General features: G+C 41.0%; 2 protein-coding genes across 4 annotated transcripts in view; both read right to left on the reverse strand.

Moving 5' to 3' along the window:
- arrdc1b (arrestin domain containing 1b) overlaps positions 1-8,552 on the reverse strand; it is a 44,847-nt gene extending 36,295 nt beyond the window's left edge. Inside the window, exon 1 of the mRNA XM_034895745.1 lies at positions 8,330-8,552. Within this exon, the coding sequence (XP_034751636.1) occupies positions 8,330-8,447 (118 nt within the window). The 5' untranslated portion in view covers positions 8,448-8,552. The remainder of the gene's footprint in view (positions 1-8,329) is intronic.
- Positions 8,553-13,525: 4,973 nt separating this feature from the next.
- LOC117959111 (glutamine synthetase-like) lies at positions 13,526-18,201 on the reverse strand. Of its 3 annotated transcripts, none has more exons than XM_034896029.1 (7): positions 18,124-18,192; positions 17,068-17,262; positions 16,119-16,280; positions 15,894-16,040; positions 15,218-15,345; positions 14,895-15,094; positions 13,526-14,034 (listed from the first exon to the last, which is right to left on the reverse strand). In XM_034896029.1, the coding sequence occupies exons 2-7, from the start codon at positions 17,234-17,236 to the stop codon at positions 13,725-13,727; spliced, it is 1,116 nt and encodes a 371-aa protein (XP_034751920.1). In that variant the 5' UTR covers positions 17,237-17,262; positions 18,124-18,192; the 3' UTR covers positions 13,526-13,724. The 3 variants fall into 3 exon arrangements, with proteins under 3 accessions (XP_034751920.1, XP_034751922.1, XP_034751921.1); XM_034896031.1 differs by having other exon boundaries at positions 13,725-14,034; positions 17,068-17,242; positions 18,117-18,201; XM_034896030.1 differs by lacking the exon at positions 18,124-18,192 and adding an exon at positions 17,594-17,611 and having other exon boundaries at positions 13,725-14,034; positions 17,068-17,259.
- Positions 18,202-24,688: the final 6,487 nt, after the last annotated feature.

Raw genomic sequence — 24,688 nt, forward strand, 5'->3', positions numbered from 1 at the left:
TTTCAAGAAAACGCTCTGTGCCCTGCGTTCCGTCAACAAGGTTTAGGATGGCCCGGTTTAGTTGGATTCATTATGTTTGGCCCCTTGAATGCAAGCACCTTCTTTGACTGCATGCTCCACCCTGTTCTGCCCTTGCAACTTAATCTTGCACATGCACTCACACGTTTATTGCTTTTTTCATGCCTTTTATATGCCCTGTCAAAGGTAGACAGATCTCCAAACCCCACCTTTGACCAAACAACACATCCTTGAGATTGTTTCCTCAAGAGGCATGGCCAGCTGAACATTTCCTATGTCACAGCACTTCCTGTCAGCCAGCTAACTTTGTCATACCAGCAGAGCTGAAAAGACCCGAATATGTGAATCATGTTTTTTTTGCTTAGAATTGATATCATGATTCTCTGCCACGATTTCTTTTTAAATAAAAGTTATTTCAAGGTTAAATCGTGAATTTTATAACAATTAATCATGCAGGCCTGGGTGGCTAGGTGGCTATGCCCACTGCCTCGGATCTATACCTCCCAATAACACAAAGGGATCCCCTGCTTCTTTCTGTCAATAGTCCCAAATGAACATAGAAAATGCAGTTTCTATGCAAAAACAGGACAGGACTCCATAGCTTTGGGTAAGTGATAAAAGTGTCCAGCTCCATGGTAGACCAGACCGTAGACCAGACTCGAGACCGCTCTGTTGGGCCTCGGTAGGTAGACCTTTACGGCCAAGGCAGACTGTAAAGGTTGCGGCTTCCAAAGGTTGCAACTCCTGAATTGAGATTAAACTATAACCAAAGAGACTGTGTGTTGATATTGGATTGGTTGGATGGTTCTGAAAAAAACAAACAGATTACATGTAATTGGTGTTGGATGACATTTGGTCATAATCCAAATTATGGGACAAATTAACAATTTGACCAGATAATGGTGGTATAGAAGATAAGGGTTTAGCAAAATGATTGCAATTCATCCTGAGGGGGGAACATGAATGTGCGTACCAAATTTGATGATGTCCAATAGTTATGGAGAAATTTCACTCAAAACCACAAATGTCATAGTGGCCTTGAGGAAAAATAAGTCCGTAGGCTTCATCATCTGGAAATTAAGGATATCTGTACCAAATCTAATTTCAGCAAGATACTTCGCATTGGCAGTGAAGTTGGCATGGATTGTTACTCATGTAGCATGATTTCCAGTAATGAAGGTTTCAACTAGATTGTTGTGCAAGTTCAAAATTAAACAATGTGTATAAGTGGCTCATTCATGTACTTTCATTCATGCATTCCTGGCTCTGCTTTAACGATCGTTCGGGTGAGGAAGCTAATCAATAGAAAGGATGTCTAATGGTCTCCACCATCAATAATACAGTGAAGCTGACAATTTGGCCTCTACAATATTCAGCATCTCAGAGAACTATCTGTATATTAATATCCCTCTGTATTTATTTCACCATATGACTTAGTAATTGTACACGCCCTGACCCACAATGCAATGTAAATAAAACACTTTAAAAGGATCATATGGTGCTACAATCTATATAATGGATACTATGTGGCTTATCAGTTACACACACACACACACACACACACACACACACACACACACACACACACACACACACACACACACACACACACACACACACACACACACACACACACACACACACACACACACACACACACACACACACACACACACACACACACACACACACACACACACACACACACACACACACACACACACACACAGAGCCTTTTAATTGTACTGGTATTAACTTATACATGTGACTTGTGGTTTGTGGGGGACATGCATCTTAAATAACCCTTAAATTAACACACACAACTTTGTGGCTGTGGCTCAGTGGCAGAGCGGTTGCCTGCCAATCGAAAGGTTGGTGGTTCGATCCCCGCCCCTGCAGTCATCGTCGAAGTGTTCTTGGGCAAGACACTGAACCCCGAGTTGCCCCCGGTGCTGTGCATCGGAGTGTGAATGTGTGTGAGTGTTTATCTGATGAGCAGGTGGCACCTTGTACGGCAGCCCCGGCCACAGTGTATGAATGTGTGTGAATGGTGAATGTTTCCTGTAGATGTAAAAGCGCTTTGAGCAGTTGTTAAGACTGGAAAAGCGCTATATAAATACAGCACATTTTACTTTTTTTTTTTTTTACAGCTTTAAAACTAAAGCGACAATCCTGCGCTGAAAACCAGTGCCGCTTTGTGGGAAAAATATCAGAGGGTGGATCCTGTATTTCACTGTGCACATTTCTGGAAGGAAACATTTTTTATTTTAAATGTAAATTAATATATTCATCTCTGTTTTTGTTTTTTTTAGTTGACTTATATTGTATATAGGATGTTATTTTATTAAAAGTTGACAAAAATAGTGTTGATTGAGATTTGGCCCATTTGAGCAGCCCTAGTTTGCATTAATAGATAGCCTTTATTTTTATTTTTTTTAAATGAAGTGCATACCCACTCTTAATCTGCATCATTATTGTGATTCCATGAATGTGGAAATAGTTTCTCTGATTAATATATCCTTAACTCTTCATTCAGTGTGCCGATGTGATAGCAGCAATCGGCACACTGACTATTATTGCCCATACTTATTAGTATTCTTCCGTCAGATTTTCGTCCCGCTACTAGTCCCGGAACGTTGCCAACACGCGCACACACAATACATCAAAACCTGTGTAACGATTGGGAATGGTGTGCTATGACTTATCCAAGATATTTGTCGCGCGGTTTTTACGACATCGTCTGAAAAATTTCTCATTGACATGAATGGGAAATGTTCGGGAAATCGCTCAACATCGCTCAAAACCCCCCTCTTTGGGGCCGTGCTGTGTCGCCATACTTTAACATAGAAACAAGATTAAAAGTTTAAACCGAAGACAAGACTTTGTCGTTTATTGGGCTGAATGGGCGTTTAGATATCAAGCACGATTTCTGCCAAATCCCAGTTTACGTATCGTCCCGTTTTAAGATGTCTCCGATTTTCCAGTGTGTGTGTATGTGGTGGAATGTTGAGAACTAGAGTGGAGGACAGAGTGTCATCTTTGTTCTCGCTCTATAACTTGCTCCCACGCCAACAATTCTAAATTGTCATCAATTTATACATCAAAACGTAGGTATTCAGCCAATATGCTCATGGCTGCGATATGAGTTATATTCTTTGCTCAGCAAGCTTTCAAATGACAAAAGCTCCCAATCTTCCTCCATTCACTGCCATGTTAAACATTGTCCACATTTCTGAGCAGAACGCAGAGCAAAGCGCTTTTTTACATCGCTGATACAACCACATTTCTAATTTTATCCTCATAACTTTGATATCAATATGTTCACAAAAGCCTTCTTGTGCCAACGAGAACCTTATTTTATTGATAGCTAGTATCCCTTTGATGACATGATCATTTGTTTGAGAGCTTGTTCAGTGTCTGAATAGCTGGTGACAGCAGGTGCCAGGTGCAGTCGTTAACTGATTACGGATCAAAGAGATGACATCACAGAGATGAAAGGCTTCCTATTGGTCCTTAGTAACCAGGCAACCATACTCTGTATGTCTGTCTGTTGACATCTATCTTTCTCCCTCTCTCTGACACACACACAGACAGACAGACACACACACACGTCCTAACGTCTTAAATAGGTTTTAAAAAGTTATATCTCAGAAGGGTTAAGACACTTTTTTTATTAAGTTTTATTGATATTTGCTTGTGCACCAATTAGGAGGCACACTGATAAAATTTCTGCGGAATGTTCTAGTTTTCTTTACGGTTGTATTGCCCACTGTATATTACTGAGTAAGATTTAACTGGAGGTCATTTAGTCGGGATGAATGTTTTGCCCAGACGGAAAATCATTCATTTACAATAAGAGATTACGTTACAGATGCATCGTTGCATTCACGTGCAAGTGTTGCATACACATGCAAGTGTTGCATACGGTAATTAACCCTGGATGTCTGGTCAAGGAAGCTTATTAACATTACAGGGGGGACAAGGGAAAAGAAAATGGTTCAACAGAAACACGGACTAAAAGCAATAAAACGTCTCCACTCAATGGAAGGGGGACGTAATGTAATGTTAACTACTGACGTACAACCACATCACGTATTATGAAGTTATTTTATGGATGAAATAGACGCTTTACAGACCTGAGGGCCAATTTGGGGAAGGTTTTGAATCATTTACAATCCTGTAATTATCTCCATCTGTTATAAGCCCGACTGAGATGGATTCAGTTTTCGCTCGTCATCTTCCACGTTCCCTTTTAGCTGTTCTAAGTTTAATTTCCTTATTATCTGTGATGGTCATGCCCAGTGATGCCAGTTACTCTAATCTGACAACTTTTCAGAGTAACAAGTAATCTAACGCATAAATCAGATTACATTTATCCAAGTCAGTGTGCGTTACTACAGTGTTTTTGTCATTTTCCTTAGTAAAATATATATTTTTGCTTTCTTCTTGCGTCTGGGGGAGTGAAGTCACGTATGTTTTCAGCATGAGGACAGGTCCTGTGTGCCACGCAGCAGCAGAAACGTAAACGATAATGGAGGGAGGAGAGAGATGCACGTTTTTTAGCTGGAAATACAGTCACTATTTTCAGTTTGTGTCAGCTAAAAACACCATGTCAGATTTGAAGAAACATTTGGAGTTGCAGCACTGCAGAATCAAACTTACACAGCAAGTCCCACCAGGTGGTGCAAAGCTGACAGCAGGAGGTCCACCACCACCAAACAACAAACGCTGGACCCACTGGACCAGTAGGTGGGGGAGAGTTGAAGAAGTTAGTCGGGGAGCATGTTGTAGAGGAAACACGGCCCTGAAACCCGGTTGACTTGCTCTCTTCCATGCCATAATAAACAAGATCCCTACTACTGTCCATGTCGCGCTGCCACACAGTAAACCGGCTTTCATTTTTATGTTGAGGGAGCGGGGGTGTTGTCGGCAGCTGCTGAATGTAACTAATAAAGTAACTTGTAATCTAACTTTGTTAGTTTTAAAATCAAGTAATCTGTAAAGTAACTAGATACTTTTTCAAAGTAACTGTGGCAACACTGGTCTTGCCCCAGTATCAGCCTTTACTACAGTAGATAACATTAAAATCCAATTAGGCCTATATAGAGACATCTCCGGCTCCCTTTTACCTGACTCCGCAGGCTGGATACACCAACACAGGCTTTTCCGGTGTTGCAAAGAAATCCGTGACCTGTCAGAATGCATTACTGTAGCACTGTCTACCTGCCGCCAATCATTCTGTGACTTCGCAGAAAAAATCTGACCCGGGCAGGTGCCTTACTAAAAACTAGATAAAAATAGGGTTCTCTATACTGTTAGTCTCGTTTGCCATTACAGGTAATTTAAGACCATTGTATGAAAAATGACAGAGCTTCAGAAACATACAAAGGTTACATATAGTCACTTTAATGAAAAATTGTGCATTTCCTCTCCATTCTCTTCTTGTTACACAAAAACAGGAAATTCTCACGCTTGCACAAAGCAGACAAATCTTTTCCTCCTTCAGCACGATTCAAGCTGTCTGATTGTTTGAATCATCATCGGCCGTGGTTGAGAGGCGGGACGTCACCGGACACATAATGCAGCCTCTGCATTTGCAGTGCATTAACAGACAGGCTGAAAGCCAGAGATGGAGCCAGCTTCCCTCAGTTGGAGTACCTTTGCCCAGAAGTGAGTAGAGGACTGATGGACTGAAACTGGCATAAACAACCCAGCCTTACATCACCTCTCTTACACTCTTCTACCCATTTAACATGGCATAAGCTGCTGGAGAAAACTATTTTGTTTTGTCAACTGATAAAGACAAAGCTCTACCATTAAATCGGATTACAGAACAGACAAAAAATGTGTTGAAAATGTTTTAAGACTGCCAGCCAAAGGCAGCCACACAGTTTTTGTTCAGACTTTTTTATGATGATTTGGCTTTCTCTTTGTACACATTTGCATACATTTGAACCCCCTTACTTTCAAATGATGGATTTAGAATCAGTGTTTTTATCAATTATGACAGCTGCCAGAACACTGAAAGCACAATGTGGTTTTCACGCTTTGCTGCAGGCGTGAAATCCGATTTACAGAGAAAATGAAACTGGATGGACAGACCAACAGTAGATGCAGCAGATCCTATTCATGTGCTTATAGTCGACGCAAACCCTCCGTTAACAACCAAATCTCTCCACATTTTCTTTAGCAACTTACAATAACTTTATTGAGCTGTTCACCTGATTTGGAGAAGCTATCCGGCTGTCTTTACACCCCAAGGACAGCCCACATTTACCACAGCCGCCACCAGCGCAGGGGTGACTTTGGGAATAATGCCAGTGTCAGGTAGACAGACCTGCCGAGGCCGTCTGACCTAACAGCGTAAAGTCAGGGTGCACTACAGAGTTGGTCGGTCCAAATCCAGGCCAATTGTGAGGGACCATTGCTCTTGGTTTTGTGGGGTGCCCCTCCTGTCGCCACTTATTGACACTAGTAAGGTTTCCTCCACCCGTTTAACATGCGTAAGCGTAGAGTACTGCCCCGATACCAGTGTGTCATATATTTTATATTGTTTTAACAGCTGTATACTACTATCCCTGTATGGATGTGATAGGACTTCTATTTTTGTTGTCGGTCTTGCTCAGGTTAAACGTTCAAACAATGAACGCTACAGAATTTTATTTTATCATGCAGTTTGACGGTCAGTTATGACAAAAGAACATAAACTACTTTAAAGTAGATTTTCATTAGGGTTTTGTTACGTGGTATCAGATCGGTGCATAAACTCTAGTACTTCCCGATACCTGTGTTTTAGGCAGTACCGGAGTATTTTTTTTACAAAACACGTCAACAAGTTAATGGAGCCTTCTATACATTGTTGGGTTTCTTTAGTAATAAACAACAGACAAACAGAGTCTTTAAATGCTTCAGATGTAAAGTTATTCACTGTTAAAGTGGCCCCAAAATGAATGGCAGGCAATGAAATGCTAACTGCAGGCTATGGTTTTGTAGCATTACAATGGCGCTTTGGGAGCTACGCTTAGGGAGGAGAGGCTGACCCCCTTGGATGTGCTGCCTCTGGCTAATTTGTGTAAAAACTTTTTGTTTTGTTGTATCATAGCAATGGTGTGTATCCAGTTTTGCTTTTTGAATGAAGAGTAGATTACTGCCATCCGCCGGTATGGAGTGTTATTTCGTTTCACACAGGTGCAGATCGTACATGCTAGTTGGCCTTCATCTGTACAGTCTTTGCGGTGTGTCCAGGCACATCGTTTTGGCCAAGGCACAGGCGACGCCATAGTCAGCTTCATCACCACTAGTTCTTTGGCGTCTGCCTTGTGTGTCAGCCCCAACAGAGCTCAGCACGAGTTCGGACTTCTGCTGTGACGCCATCTGCTTCAGGTCAGCTTGTACAACTACTGTACTATGGGAATCTGTCACAAATTTATAAGATCCTGACGATGAAACATTAAATGTTAAGATTTTTTGTTGTTGTCAAAAATCACCTGACCATCATTGCACTTTCCAGGAGCCCTATTTATTTACTGTCCTTGTCAATTAACGTACCTCTTTGCCAGAGTCCCTTTGGAAAAAAAAGCTTTTAAAGTTGATAGCAGCCCTATTATTAGACAAGAATCCCCACAAAGATCGAACATACAAAAGATTCTTTGTGTATACCTCAATGGCAACTCCAAAAGCTGCTCTCTACCTTTCTAACCTAGTTTGCCCCTCCTTGGCCCTCTAGTTAGCCTGAGATTTTGCATTAGCCTATGTTTCAGTGTCGTTTCATACCGTACCACACTATTGAAAGGAATACATTTTAATAAAGCAATAAAGTGTCTGTTGTTCTGCTTTTTTGGAATGCTTCTCAAGTTACATCTCCAAACAGGTTGGTCAAAAACTCAATATGCAAGCAAGCAACCTGTTAACAAGCAGGATGTGGTTCAGGGTGTGGGTTTGAAAGTACCCGACTAGCGTGCAACAGCATCATCAACTAACTCAAATTGAACAACAACAGTCCCCGGCGGCTGCTCGCGTCATGTGGAAGGGTGGAAAACGCTCCGTCCACTCCCAGCGAAGCACCACCAAAATCCGTCATGTCCGCACCACATTTTTACACGTTCAGTCACAAAAATGAGCCATTAAGCCGACAGAGAAAACAGACAAGAGGCTGGTTTGTAGCCCTCTATTCTTCCTCGTGTCTCCCAGCACGAAGAAGTTTATTTACACCAAGCCCTCGCCGCGCGCTTCACTGAACCAGGCAGTGAAAGACTCGCTGACAACATTGCCCCTCTCCCCGTGTTGAATAACGTGTTGAAGGGAAGCTTACCTTTGTACTGCAGCGAGTTGGCGGTCCTTATTTTTACGGTACCGCTAATGGACTCTCCCGGACCGTAAACCACTTTGTTGTTGGTAAAAGTGATATCAAATTCTTGAAGCTTTCCCATGGCTCCTTTCCGCTCGGCTACTCCGCCGCTCTGCGGTGCGCGAGGAGGAGACGCAGCGCTCTCACCTGCTGCCGCGAGCCCCCGCTTAGAGACCAGTGACGTCACATTGACATCCCGGTGAAAGTAATGGGAGGGATGAGAAGTGATGTAGGCCACCCTGTGGTTTATGGACTGAAAGTGAACGGGTCTCATTTAATTCAGTCGCAGGATTATTGGGGGTGAAATTCTCACGAACCGAAGCCGAACTAAACAAATTGCCTTTGATGAACTGAATATTCCTCTCCCTGAACACATTATAGGCTTTATGCTTTTGTGTTTTATGTGGCTGTTGTCCTTCTGTTTATTTTTCATTAATCCTTGTCTTGTCTTCCTTTCAAAATTGAAAATCAACACGTTTCGACGCTTTTAGCCGTTTTTACTGTTTTCTTACGTTTTTGTCCCTTTTTTCAACACGTTTGAACCTTTTTTTCAACACTACGTAACACTAACTTACTAGCTTTAGTTTTATCCTACAGTTATTTTTGGAATTCATGGTCAGTAAACCTCATTTATAGGAAAGTATACCTAATGTTTGAGTTAAAAACGTAGAAATTAGGAATTATTAAGCCTAGAATAAAGAAAGTATGTTGATGGATGGTATTTCAAGCGGTGTATTGACTTGTTACAGAATCTATTTTTCAAACTTTGTAAACTTTATTTTTTTGAGGGGAACTAGTATCATAAATAAAATAAGACCCCAGGCATGACAAATACATGTTCTTAGTTTTGTTCATCCTTAAGATACGTTTGGCCATAAAGCTACTAATTACCAAAAGGATCCTTATACCTCTTACCCAGTCTACCTAAAAGTTAAACAAATACTTTAAATACCAAGTTACAGTTTCATGCCAGACTGTCACAGTATTGGCCAGAATGTTACTTCACACTTTCTGGGAAACTTTGTACATTATGTACTGTACATTCCCTGCCAGTATTCCCAGCCCTCATCAGGCCACACAGTATCTTTTGGTACTGCTGGCTGGATTCATCTCCGTACAATGTGTGAAGTTTTTTTATGCTAGAATACTCGCTGATTGATTAAAAATATGCAAAATATAAGCACAAAACTGAAAACAAAGTGTGTTAGTCTTTGACACAGCGAGCCTTCTCAGGACCCTTTCTCCACTTTATTTTCTGAAAGTGCATGCATTGGGTCCACATTCAGCAAGGTGGAGACATGGTCCTGTTGGGGACTAGTCACACCCAGCTGTCTCAATTTACACTGTTACAATGAGTTCCCTTTTAAAAACAGGAAGCCCGAGGCCTACTAAACAAAACAGATGAGCTTTCATGAGACTGGTTGAGGCACACTTCCTGTTAGTAAGAGCTCTATGTTGACCTTTAGGGGACAAGAAATCGCTAGTGTTTAGTATTAACAGGGACATATGGAGAAATAGGTTGGCCGTGAGTCGTTCATGTCCATAGTGCGTTGTTGCATTGTGGGACAAAAGTGTCCATCAACATCACAATCTGAGTAGTTTCAGTCTTCAGGCTGGTATTTTCATTTCACCCACTAAATGCTCCAAACACAATTTAAATTAGCAAGAAAATGTCTCACACTATTTCGCACGGCTTAAACACACTTCCTGTCTCTGACATCTGTCCTCTCTCTCTCTCTCTCTCTCTCTCTCTCTCTCTCTCTCTCTCTCCATCCACTCACCAAGCTGCTAATATTTTACGGTTGCCACGTTACTGCCTGTATCCATGGAAATCTGGTGCCAGACCATACGATCTCGTATAAAAAATTTTTTTGAAAAGAAATGCACGTGTTTTTGTTTTTTTGTTCACTCATGTTGCAAAAACCTCCCGTCCACCAGCTTGAATACTGAGTCATTTTGACACTGCGAGTGTGAAAGTGAGAGGATCATATGTCAGGAAGTAACAGGATGAGATGTTGACACCATATGTCAGGTGCACTGAGCATCATGCTGACGTGAATCCATGCCAGGGCTGAGAGGAGAATGACAGCCTCATTCATGTCTTTCCTGCCTGCAAACCTTGTTCTGTGTGTGGATTCAAGGGTGTAGCTTTCATTTTAGCATTGGGGCATATTATAAACGGGGGTTCGGGGGTCCTCCACCAGAAAAGTTTGAGCGTCAAACGCTTTACTTTTCTATATTATTCTTATGCAACAATTTATGGTGCAAATAATGGGTGGGGTATAAAATCGATACAGCACAGTATTGTGATATTTACAGTGGCAACATTATATTACTACATCGATACACAGACGCCCAGTATCAGTGTTTTATTATAAATGTGCTGTAAATGTCAGTTTGTCCCATTTTGCAGCAATGAAACTGAAGTGAGATGAACAAACAGAGAAATGTATCTTTTTAGATAAAACAGATGTTGATAGAGTTTCCTTTTGGGTCATCATTTGAAATTAGAAGTTGGAAAAAAGGTTTCAAATTGCATCATATATCTCAGAATGCTGCATTACAACATAGTATCGTGGCATAAGTATAGTGATGATATCGCATCGGGAGGCGATTGGGGATTCCCACCTCTAGTGCAAATGCTTTTTATTCACGTACAGGAAATTATCATTTGCCTGTATTTTTTGCAACTTTGTGCATATTCAAAACATAACACGTGTTTGAGATTTTTTATTTTTTTAAGGAATCATGTATTTCTAATCAACAAATCTGAAGAGGATGTAACCTTGTCAACGCCTGAAGCTGCAGTTTAAAGCTCCATAGAAGACAACAATTTCACAAGAAATGACATCTTTTATGTAATGATGTTATAAAGTAGACACAGTTCTTGTTTTCCAGACGTTTTGAGCCCCCTGAACGGTTGTTTGTATCTCTTTTAGGGAGTGGGTTGACTTTCATTTTGAGGGGGACAAATCTACCTCTTCTAAATACTGGAGAGACCTGTCCCCTGCATCCCCCCCGAAATCTACGCCTATATGTAGTTTAATGCTCCATGATTCTAAACCACATGTCATTCATTGTTCTTAAAGACACTCTGACCGTGGGTCGCGGGTTCTTCCCACTGCTGAAGTACTATTAACCCTTTTGTTGTCTTTCTCTCAACATGAAGAAAACTCAAAAATCTCCAGTGCCAATCTCCATTGGCAATGGAGATGAGAACCACACCAGTGCCTCCACCTGCTGGAAGTCATGTGTCACACTGCTGCTGTGTGTTCCGCCCAGATGATTGCTGTCTGAAGTTATTTAGCTGAAAATCAAATAGAGAATTATCTTATAGATGCAATCACGAGATGGAAATCACTAAATGTTTTATTTTTTTTAAAAGAAATAGCTCATAAATTGATATGTACTTATATAATGTGAGCATCAATATGGCTGCTTTAAGGAACACTTTCAACATAATGTATATGATGAGAATATGATGATAAACAATAAGAGAATTTACTTTTGGTTGAGTTGACCTATAACTCAAAATCTCAACTTTAACAGCCTTATAAACCTACAAAAGAAAAGAAGATCAAATATGTCTTACTATTACAACAAACAGACAGTATTAAAATATATTTTACAGTATTGATGTTTCAATGTAATGCCCAAATCTAGTTTAAACCTGTTCATTTTTTATTTTTTACACAGGCTTACTTACTTAGCACTCTTTTTTGAATTGCAGTTAGTTAGTACTTCAAACCTGTACTTAAATATAAAAAAACACATTTATGTTTAACCCTTGTGTTATCCTCGGGTCAAATTGACCTGTTTCAATGTGTTTTATATCGGAAATATTAGATTTCTTTCAACTAAATTGCCCAATAATAAAATGGATGATTATATACATCATTCGTCAGGTAAAATTAATGGTTACTTTCATTGAACTTTTGGGGTGTTTTGTTTAGTCTTATCAAATTTTAATTCTTTTTTTTGAATTGTTTCAAAACAGTATTCGGACTAAACTTTGACATCTACCCATCTTTGATCCACTCAACATCCTCTGATCTCAACTGTTAGTCAAAATAATTCATACTTTCTGCCTTGTTGACTAAAAACATATGTATAATTTGATATAAATGAGGTTTGTTGACCATGAATTCCAAGAATAAGTGTAAAACCTATTATTAAACATGCTCCGGTTTTAAAAAAAGCGCCAAAAGCTGGAAAAAGTGACAAATAAATCAGAAAAAAAGACAAAAACATAGGAAAAGCACAAAAAAAAAAAAAATTTGACCTGGAAGGAAGAGTTCATGGTTAACGAGAAGACAACACAAGAGTTAAAACAAAATATATAAAAAAAGGGATGTACCTTATAGTTTGAGATTAGTACTAACGTCATCAGGTCACTCCTGTCACATTTCCACAAGTACCAAACTAGACAGGCAGAGAATCTTAATCTTCCTTTGTATGAAACATACCGTGGTCAACATTCTATCAAAGCTGGTGTTATTTTGGGGTATGAAAATATACATTTAATGGATTCCTCAGAGTGATTATCTATATATGAAAAAAGATGTAAAAAATGCTTTTCTATCCAAAATCCCTCTTAGAGACTGTTGTTTAATACATAAACTACTTCTGTTTCTCTGCATGTATTTCTCTTTTATGGAAACTTTTTAACCCTTTACTTCAAATATCCCCGTGATTTTGTAAGGAGAGGCAAGGTAGCTTTATTTGTACAGCACATTTCAGCAACAGGGCAATTCAAAGTGCTTTACACAAAATCAGTTAAACAGATAAAACACAAGTATCCTCAAAAACAAAATCAGTTAAACAGATAAGTGTAAACTTGAGACCAACTTCACACTGATTAGTCAATGTTAGTGCTACCCTTCGTGATCACCCTCAGTGTCACTACCCTTCACGACTCTATTTTAAGAGACGTTACCTTTCGTCTTTGTAAGACTACATTTTGGTCTCTCCCTTGTTGTTGCAGGTTTTAACCACAACCTCACACGTATTTCATATTTCTTCATGTGTGACAGAAACTTACATACAAACTCACACACAAGTAAGCACCGTTATGTTTTTGTTATCTGTTTTTTTTACTGCGCCCAGAGTAACAGTTACCACAGGTTTTATGAAACAATGAGTCATATCAATGCAGCATGATATGTAGGCTCAGAGGAAAAATTCTGAAAGAGCTGCTGTAGCTACAAACATATTAAACCTATCGATTTCTCATTTATAAGGACATTTCCTATCTGTGCACATGGGAATGTATTTATAACATGGACACAACAATAAATATCAATTTTTTCAAGTATCCCAGGCAGATGTTTGTATCTACATATGACTATGTACCTTCCTCTTAGTTACTTTCGTCTTGGTTTTCTGACTCCAACAGACAGGTGCTTGCGATGATCCTCGTCACGGCGTACGGGTCGCAGTTTGCTGCAGGCCGACGGTCCTCGAAGTAGCCTTTCTTCTCTTGGCCCACCTGGCGAGGGATGCGGATGCTGGCGCCTCGGTTGGCCACCCCGGCAGAGAAGTCGTTGATGCTGGAGGTCTCATGGAGCCCTGTGAGGCGCCTGATGTTGTCCTTCCCTCCATGTGGGTCGTACACGCGGATGTGCTCGGCGTGTTTTTTGCTCAGCTTCTCGATGGCCTGCTCGATGTACCTGTCATCAGAGAGAAACAAGGTTGGAAGGTTGTTGCAGTGATTGTCTGCAGATGAGTTTTGTCTTTTTAAAAAGTAAAATGATGAAAGTTTCAGAACTTAGACGGACAGTGCATGCTATTGTTGATGTAAAACATCTTTATTATCATTATTATTATTTAAGTTACAGAATTCAAGGTTCTAGGTTTTGGCTAGAAAGAATGTTAAGTATAGTAATTACTTAAAAAACGAATCCATGATCTGAAACTCCAGAGAAATGTCAAAGGAGTGCATGCATGTCAATGTAAAATGTGAAAATCTTGCTAGTTATAGAAGCTGGAGTGTGTTAGGTCTTTATCAGCGGAAGCACAGAACTAAAAATGGTCAAAATAAGCACACAAAAAGTAAAGTACATGTACACTACACCTGGTTTCTCTTTATGGCACTGAGATTTGATTTTGTTGTATTGTATGGAATCAAAAAGTGAATTAGTTATAGAGATTTATGATCATGCTAACACAATGAGAGCCGTGTTTTAGCAGCTATGACTGACACCATTTATTAGAAAATTATTTCTAGATCAACTTTAACCTAAAAAACAGGGGCAGACATAATGTTTTGCATCCTTTAAATCCACACGCTGCAAAAAAAAAAAGAAAAAAGAAAATTCCACTGTATTTTTGTCACTTTTGGTAGACAAAATACTCCAATATGAACAAGATTCAACTCATAAGACAATGTTGACGAGGTGTGTCATTAATATTGCATTGGCTGGAATAACTGAATCCAAAAAATAGGGATTTTAAGGGTGTTATCATTTATTAAATGTGACGAAGACATGAGTTACTGTCGTTCCAAGCTTCAGAGGACATATTTACTCACTGCAGTCCTCCTTCCTCTCTCATCTGTTTGGTGCTGACATTGGTGTGGCAACCAGCACCGTTCCAGTTGCCCTTTATTGGTTTGGGGTCCAGTGTAGCAACAACCCCAAAATCTTCACTCACACGATGCAGCAGGAAGCGTGCAACCCACAGATGGTCGCCCATCTCGATACCCTCACAGGGACCCACCTGGAACTCCCACTGAAGTGAGAAGATGTCAAACAAAAATGAACAAAGAACTAGAGTTCACGTTGACTGCATGGTTGTGCCAACGAGAAAACATTTTCGATCCACAGCGTGTGTTAGAAGAACGGTGACACTTGCCTGAGATGGCATAACTTCAGCATTGGTGCCATAGATTTTGATCCCTGCATAGAGACAGGCCTTGTAGTGGCACTCCACTATGTCCCGGCCATAAGAATGGTCTGCCCCCACCCCACAGTAGTAGGGTCCTTAAAGAGGGGGACATGATGGGGAAGCTTGTTAAGACAAAAAAAAGACATAAACCTGTACCAAAAAATATAATTAAGATGTTCTTTATTAGTCCCACAAGGGGAAATTACAATTTACACTGTTGTTAAATTACACACAGGCCTGAACTACACACACATGCTCAGTATCTATACATGCACTGATGGAGAGATGTCAGAGTGTGGGGGCTGCAGTTGGGAGTTTGGTGCCTTGCTCTAGAGCACCTTGGCAGTGCTGGCAGCGCTCCAGCTACCAGTCCACCACCATACTTTGGTCCGTATGTGGACTTGAACATGCGACCCTCCGGTTCCCAACACAACCCCCTACGGACTGACCTACTGTCACCCCAAAAGCTATCGTGCGTGGAGCTACCTTATCAAGTAAATACCTTATAACTTTGGACTTTTACAAACACTTTTAAATAATGAAGAAAGCAGTTATTACATATTTAAACAGTATTACATCTTTCAATAGTTCTTCCACATGAAGGTAGCGAATAAAGGAGGAGAGAGACTGACAAGCGATTCACCTTGGGGTGCTGGGAATCCATTTCGGGGCCAACTGTACGGATGTCCATCGACTCCAAAGAGCGTGTACTCCTGCTCCATGCCAAACCACATGCGGTGCTCTTTAACCTCCTCCATCACTTTGTTGCAGCTCGCTCGATGGTTAGTTTCTACACAGTGAAAGAAGAGCAGTGAGTACAACTGGCTGAATGAACAGTAAAGCACTGACACAAAGATCCCAGATGTACCTGCAGGTAAGCGGTTGTATTTGAGGACCTCACAGAGGACCAGTTTGTTGGGGTCCAGGGTGAAGGGATCCCTGAACATGCGCACTGGGATGAGGTACATGTCACTGTTGGAGCCTTCGGACTGGTATGTGCTCGAGCCATCGAAGTTCCACTCAGGAACATCTGACGAGACACATAGATTTGGGGGATTTCCATGTTTTCCAGTCAGTTGAAGAAGGAAAGGAAGGGAGAATAAGGACAAAGAAAGGAGAAAGAACCCAAAAAGGAAAGGATAAAGGACATGTTAAAGTTGTAACCATTAACGTCTTTATTTTTTTGAGACCCAGCAGACACCGATTTGGAGTTGTGTTCCTGTCCATCTAATGAAGGTTAGCTCTTGTTTTTAACTCTTTTTTGTGTTTTTTTGGGAGAGAGATTTCTGTCTTTTCTAGCTCACCAGCCAGTTGATAACCTTCAGCTGAAGAAAGAAAAACTGAAAGAAAACTGGATTGGACCAGGATAATGTGTTGTCTTTGCAATGTAGGTGTGTAAACTTCCTCAAATTTCATATTCATACTTTGTTTCCACATCCTCATTTTTATTTCTGAATAATTTGTTCACTCATCGATAAACATGCCTCAAACACGCACGCACGCACGCACGCACACTCACACACACTTTGAGCCTTTTAATTGTACTGGTTTTAACTCATATTTGAGACTTGTGGTTTATGGGGGACATGCATCTTAAATAACCATTAAATAAACGTATTAAAGCCCTAATTGTTCACTTAAGAGCAGACTCAATAGTTTTTACCCGTTTAACAAACTAACTCTATGCATATTTTACCTTTATCTTGGTTTGAAAAGTGTAAGAGGAATGGAATAAAATGGTGAAAAATGACACCATTTAACATTGAGTTATAGGTAAAACTATACTATAACAACAGATCATAAAAGAGGACATTTACCTTCTATACTTTTTGGCACACAGTCCAGGGTTCGGGTCTTGTTGCGAAGGCCCTCTCCGGTGCCGTCGATCCAGATGTAGGTGACCTGGCACTTGTCTCCCTGCGACAGGCTCATGTACTGCTGGTACACGGCCTTGTTGAGGCGGGAGCTGAGCGACACCGATGCCATGGTAGCCTTTAATCAGAGAGGCACAATGACGTCTGTTATCACATTTTGTGACAGGTTAGCTCTCAGGTTTATGTCCAAAGTTTTCCACTAAAAGGTGAGGTAGGTAAGATGTATCCAATTAACTTTCTGTCACATCTGCTGAAACTGACCCTAAATCCTGGATCGTCGCAATCCAACCTACAGCACCTCTAATTTATCCATGCTCTACACTGGATCAGTCACTTCTTCAGGTACCTGCTCATTATCTAACTTCTTTTTATCATTCCAAAACCTGAATACTACTGTTCATAAGTCCACAGCTCTTTTAGCTTCATATACACTTTTAGGCATGCTGTACACACTGCCACATCCACCTACCTTTTGTATATAAAGCAACCTGTTACATTAATTATTCTGTATTTATTCCAGTTTGTCCTACTTTGTCCAGCTTTGCTGTCCTTGTTTCAAGCTGTTGGTCTATTCCTGTAAAGTATACTGAAAGCAACAACTACAAATAAACGGAGTTAACTTCCTGCTATGTGTCGGTACGGCTCCATGGTGAAAACAGACTAGTAGGCTAATTATGTTTTCACCCTGGATCGACTCAGCAGGGTTTATGTTTGCTAGGGAGAGAAACACGCAGAGCCTGAATACACGTAGAATCAGAAAGGTTCACGCAGCTTGAGGTCTATCACAATCAAAGAATGAGCCAAGTTGTCCAACTACTCTCATCAGACTCACCATCCCTTCTGCTCATGTCAGAGAAACTGATTCAACAAATGAACTCAAATGTTTGTATGTACACCAAGTTACACAGATTTGTTTTAAAAAAAATGAAATAAAAAAAAATACAACACACATTATATTACAATATTGTAATTGTTAGTACAAAGATACTTACTGTGTTAAAAGGTGAATTCAGGGGAAGTCAAGGGACAGCTTCAGACAACCTGTTGTGTGTGTGTGTGTGTGTGTGTATGTGTGTGAGTAAGTAAGTGACGGGCACAAAACCTGCTTGCGGTATTTAACTGGAATACAAACGCTGATGACACAGGCACACATGCTCACGTGTCCTTGAAGTAACATGACACTTCTGGAAGTAGGTGTAGCCAAAACACAGAGACAGTTTGATGTTTCCATAAGACATATCAGATCCATCATGAGTCTGACTTTAAGCAAAAGCATTCAAATCTGTGACAGTGTTTAAACCGTGCTGCTTCTCTTCTGTGGAAACAAAAAAATTACTCAAGTAGTAAGTTACATCCATTCTGTAGTATACTGTCTGCACACTGAAAACATTTCAATAACTTATCTCAGCCAAAATCAACCCATTTTGTCCCGTATATATATATATATATATATATATATATATATATATATATATATATATATATATATATATATATATATATATATATATATATATATATATATATATATATATATATTAAAAAGCCAGACAAATTTTGATTGCACAGATTGTTGCACAGATAACGCTGAGGCGGACATACACTCCCAAGAGAAATAGCATGAACACCCACCTGTGCCAGAGAGGCCATCTGCTGATAGTGTCTGACTGCTGTTTGCTGAGCTGAGAGTCTTCCTGCTCACTGAACACAATTAGAGACTAGAAGCTGCTCATGTGCTCAGTTTCCGTCAGGTTAGCTGTCCTGAGATCGGGCAGGAGGGCAGAAATTTAACAACTCCAAAGTGTATGATGTGTGCACAAAGCCGGCCAAAGTTAATGCAAGCTAAGCTGCCTAAAGGGCCCAGTCATCAGGGGTCCTTACAATGGTGCTGGAGGGTAAAAAAAGACAACAATATCCCTGTTTTGATTGGACAAGCTTTCGAAAAGGTGATAGAAACCCACAAAGCCAATAATATCTTCTAACTATGCTCGTTACCGGCCGCAACAGCGACGCTGGTCTTGTTTTTACCTTGTGAGTCTGTGTCATCATGGTGTGAGTCCTTTGCCAGATGTCTACATGTCTGTCTGTCACTCTGTTGAAGTGTAATTGATGATAAAAAAATATTCGTTTTAGAAGAAGCTGTAAAACGGTTACTGAGTAATATTCTTTCTGTGACGTATGACACACTACACACATTCCTCTCGAGCGTATCATCTGGGTGCCCGTGTTTTGACGGAAGTCAGAGGAACCAGAGGGGTCAAAGGTCTTATGACATCGTTAAAATTAAATCTGATTTATCTGGGTTGGTGGAAACCTTTAGTACACAGCTCAACAAAGTATATAACATATAGTTGTTGCTAGACTTTTTAATGGTGAAATGTTACATCTTGTACCTTTAAGTTGGTTTTAGAGTAACCTTTGATTCTGTATGTTGTATTGTGTCTATAATAGACTGACTTTTGTATGTGTTCTTGGCGATGAAGATGATTCATGAAAGGTTGGCAGCTAAAATTCAAGTTCTGTTTTTGTTTTTTCAGTACTTGGGTGTGTGTGTTTGTTTTGGGCGTGTGTGTCTGTTCACCAATTTAATTAGGGCAGAGCATAAAAGCAGACAATGGGAGTCCCATCAGCGGGTATCAGATTATAATTCTGAACATATTTCTGCCGGTTTGACTCAAGGCGTCATGTCAACACCCTCAGTTCCCCTCCCTTTGATGTCAATGGTTAACAGTAAAAAGGGATGGCTTGTGTAATAGGTAAATTCCTCACAATCACAAGGAACAACTAACTTGACGCGCAACTTTATACACGGTACATAAGATTATTTTCCTTGTTGTGCAACATTCCAGTTGGACTCAGGATAACCAGGACGGGTTTAGTATGTAGCTAACCAGACATGATTATAAACAACACAAACTGTAAGTCCACCCTCATCATGTAAGATGGAATGAAAGTTATCTAGCTCAGCAGTTGGTTTTATTTTTAATGTTGATAGAGGATATATCTACCTCTGAAAGCTCTAGGCTCACCCTAATACATCCACACCAATACTGAGCTGAGTTTGTGCTGTTTAAAGCATTGAACAATCACATTTGTACATTTGCTATACACCGCTTGCTCTTGGGGGAATTATTGGAATTGTTATTGTCTTTGTAAATTATTTTGCGTTCTAGACCTACTCTATCTGTAGAGTGTCTTGAGATAACTCGTTATGAATTGAATGCGTCTTTTGAGAATCCTTAGAGATAGGATGAGACGCTCAGTCATCCGTGAGGAACTCTGAGTACAGCCGCCTCTCTTTTACGCTGAAATGAGAGCGGAGGTGGTTCTGGCATCTGGTAAGAATTCCCCCTGGGTGCCTCCCTAAGGAGGTGTTCCAGGCTAGTCCAGCTGGAAGGAGGCCTCGGGGAAAGACTCAAGACTAGGTGGAGAGACTGGTGGTGCATCTCAGTTCCCTGTTCCCTTAAGTCGTTCTGTCCCTCTTCCGTGAAGGACGTCTCACAGCTCTTATTTCTGCCCCGAGGAGCGAGCACCGAGGAGGGATCACCGAGGAGCTGTGAGCGAGGATGCAAGAGAGCAGCCGATGCTACCTCCGCCCATACAGCTGACTAATGAATGAGACGCATCAGAGGAAAGGACGTCTCATCCCTGTCAAAGCTCGTTTCCTTTCTCCTCCGATGATTTCCTCGCGTCTCTCTGTGCTTCCTCGGTGGGATAGACGCGAGGAAGGGAGGCAAGTGGAGGAGCCTGGGATGCAATTTAAGGACCTGGGATTCAGCATTTACCTCTACCCTGGCCTGTGAACACCTCGGGATCCCCCAGTCAGAGCTGGGTAATTTGGCTCGGGGAAGGGAAGTTTGGGGTCCTCTGCTAGAGCCGCTGCCCCCGCAACCCGAACCCAGATAAGCAGATGAAGATGGATGGTTGGAAAAAAAACAAGATAATGTGCAGTGACCACAGATTTTAATTGGACTATAAGACAAGGAACTCACAAAATAATTTGAGTCTCACTGCAATAGGATTTTTTTTTAACCATCTGCATCTTTAGAGGCCACCTGCTGGATTGGGGTCCCAGACCTCAGCAGAGCCTTATTCACAGTAATCGCTGCCACTCATTAAGCAGATTCTGCTGCTGATGTAAGCTTGGCCCGGTACGCTGCCATTCAAGTTATTCTAAAGCAAGTGTCCATAGTTTCTGTCTTTATTAGGCTTTTCTCACAATGCGTCCGCTCTTCCTCAGGTCCCCCCTTCCTCTGTCGGGCCGGAACGACTGGCTGCTTGTCCTCCATGCTCCCCGACACACCTGGGCGCTGAGGAGGAAGCACACGTGATGAAGAACTGTTAAGAAAACGTAGCGGTTGCATGTGATAATGACCCGAGCAAGTCCCATTAACATGAGTAAACTAGAAAAACTACTAAGTGAGCCTCTGAGACTACAACATTTGTTTACTGAGGTCCAGACTGAAGCTCCCTCCATTCTCAAATGGGTTTCTCATCTAGACAAAAGGTACAGCTAACAATACAACTTACACTTATAAATGTGCTTTATTTTGTTACATGACTTCATTTACTTTTCATGTCAGCTATTTTTTGATTTGTGTCCTGCTAAATGTCTTTTCACCCAGGTAAGGTGACACAACGATTGTTATTGTTTGAGGCTTTGCCTCCTTCCATGCGCTGCTTAGACTGTGTGGAACACTTTAAAACTCAGTTGAAAACTCTGCTTTTTAAAGAGGCTTTTAACTAGATCGTAGGGTGGTTAGGCTGGTCTTATGTGTGCGTGTTATTCTTTTGTTTTTATGATGTATTGTATTTATGAGAATTATTAAATGCTTTTGTTGTGAAGCACTTTGTGATCTTCATCTGAGAAAAGTGCTATACAAATACATTTTACTTACTTACTTACTATTGTTGGCATGATGTCTGGTGACACAACCCCCAACAATACCCATCATCTCAGAGCTATAAATAGGTTACATGTCAGCAGTGCAAAAACATATTGGTATATTATCTGCATCCAGATGTTATACACACACACACACAAACACCTCGTGCGCAGTAGAGGTCCAGCTGTACGTTTTCGGGGCATGGAGCTCATCTTTCGGTACTGCACCAAGCCGCAGACCAGCTCGTGCGCGATCATCACGTACAGCAGGAAGATGAGCACGGCGGGATCCATTCAGCCGCGCGCGCCGCTGGATGACTGGATGAGAGCCGGCTAGTGCAAAAACAAATGGTCCAGATGAGAGGCAACAGCTCCGGGCTGCAGACAGCGGAGGCTGGCGGTCTGCTGAAGGACAAAGGCTGATCGATGATGAGGAGGGAGACGGGGTCCTCGTGGCCACGTTGCCCCCCCCCCGAGTCCACTCTAACGTAAGGCACTTAAGTCGCGAGACACAAACGGCTGCTGCGGTGGGCTACCAGCCCGTGACAACACACCATCTCTGAAGTCCCTCCGACAGAAAATGGTGTTTTTTCCCCTGGCAACAGTTGCCAGTCTCGGTGACAGCAGGGGACATCGGAAGTTGTTGCCGTAGTGATGTGACCGTTGCTAAGGACATAATGCCGTCATCCCTTCTTCCTAAAGATGAACGAGGCTTTTGACCATAGCGGAGCGCGCAGGGAGAGACCAATCAAGATCACGTGACTGCTAGAGGTTACCATTCATCCTCTGACGCTGGATGCGACCATTGATTCTTTCAGTTATCTTTATTGAGTCATTTTTTACAATACATCATCAACTGATAAGCTACATATTTTGTCCAAGAATTTGTATAATATGCAATATAGTAGCTTATAGTAGAGAGACACAACGTATTAGAATGAAACAGAAAAGCAAGTACATCTTCAAAATTGAGAGGACATAACTAGAAAATGTTTAGTACAATTAATTGGTTAATTAGTTAGTCCATATTCAAAAGTCTCACTTTCTGTGTGATGGACATTGAACTAATTTTAAGCAAACACATTTCAGTTTTCACATTAAAGAACTTATGACTGACACGATTCTGTAAAAATTCTATAACCAAAAGACCTATAGATTTTCAGAGAATGTGATTTCAGCTCCCATTTTTCATACTATATGCAATTGTGTTCAAAATAGTAGCAGTGTTGTGTTCACTTAGTGAGGTGATTGATTCTGTGAAGAATCAGGTGTCAGTTATGGCCCATATTTAAGGAAGGAAGGAGCCAAATGTTGAGCATGCTGGTTATAGTGCATTTCACACTGAAATACTCAGCAAAATGGGTCGTTCCAGACATTGCTCTGAGGAACAGCGGACTTTGATTAAAAAAATGTTGATTTGGAGAAGGGAAAACATATAAAGAAGTGCAGACAATGATAGGCCGCTCAGCCAAAATGATTTCAAATGCCTTGAAATGACATTTAAAGCCTGATTGACGCGGGGAAAAACGTTCAACTCCCATTCCAATGGATCAAAGAACAACCAAAATGGCAAAAGCTCAAACAATAATGGGCTTCAGAAAAATCAAAGAAGACTTAAAGTCACCTGTGAGTACTGTTACGATCAGAAGAAGGCTGTGTGAAGCATTCCGTACTCCTTTCAATTACAGACTCAATTCCACAGAATGAGCAGCATGCGCGTCATGACTGTTGGCTCTGTTGGCTCTCTATGACTCTACAACACTTCCTAGGAAATCATTTGGCATGTAGACATACAACTTCTACCAAAAATATGATTAGTGAAGTTAATGATGTTGGACTGCTATTATTTGAACAAAACTGTAAATTTACATAAATATCCACAATGTACAGTTTAATAACGGCCTGTTTATGGCTCATGATGCAGTTATTTTTATCCCCATATACTGTATGTAGACCATTTACTGTTAGACTGAAAAAGTACACTGACCAAGTTTTTCAATGCTTAACTTTAATTTGTTTATCACCGGAACTCTATTAGATCTTGTTTCAGAGTGGAGTAAAGTTAACCCAAGACATCCTGAACAATACATCCATCCTACAGACTTTTTCCAAACATCAGCATTACAATTCAACTTCCTCTATACCCTCCCTCTTTTCAAGGTTTAACCCGTTAGTTAAGAGTCTTTTTCTTTCTCCAGACTTCCTACTTCTTCTCCTTTCTTGTAAAACTGGCTCCACAACCTTCCATACGTTGGGGGGGGCTTGTGACAGACGGATTAAGGCAGAGATATTAAAGTAAACAAACTTTTATTCCTTAATGTGAGTCGAGCTCTTCCCCCAAAATTCAACTTCATCGTGTCTTTCATTAGACCGTCCTTGCCTGCTCTTTATACCCTTTGCCCCCAGCTCATGCTTCCTTACAGATCCAAATTGGATCCTAAGTCTCCATGCAACCATTTTTGCCATTCATAGGTGATGCCCAGTCTCGAGTTAAAGAAAGTTAAACTAATTTTCGTGTCACGACACCTTAGACGTTCACCTTCTGACTGCCGAGTTCCCATCCAGGCAGAGAGCCGTGACCCTCCTGAGGGCTCCACTGGAATGAAGGGAGCTGCGTCGACTAGGCCTTTATCACTGTTTCAGTATGTGGGCTGTGCATAGGTTTTGTGTGTGTGAGTA

This window comes from Etheostoma cragini, chromosome 16 (genome assembly GCF_013103735.1).
Source record: "Etheostoma cragini isolate CJK2018 chromosome 16, CSU_Ecrag_1.0, whole genome shotgun sequence".
Classification (NCBI taxonomy): domain Eukaryota; kingdom Metazoa; phylum Chordata; class Actinopteri; order Perciformes; family Percidae; genus Etheostoma; species Etheostoma cragini.

Bases quoted from the DNA above. Each gene is read 5' to 3' on its own strand.
- LOC117959111 (XM_034896029.1), bottom strand. From the start codon at position 17,236: ATGGCATCGGTGTCGCTCAGCTCCCGCCTCAACAAGGCCGTGTACCAG. The intron at 16,281-17,067 runs GTAAATGTCCTC...GTGTCTCGTCAG, and splicing joins TGTGCCAAAAAGTATAGAAG to ATGTTCCTGAGTGGAACTTC. The intron at 14,035-14,894 runs GTGAGTAAATAT...CTCTGATGACAG, and splicing joins AGAGAGGAAGGAGGACTGCA to GTACATCGAGCAGGCCATCG.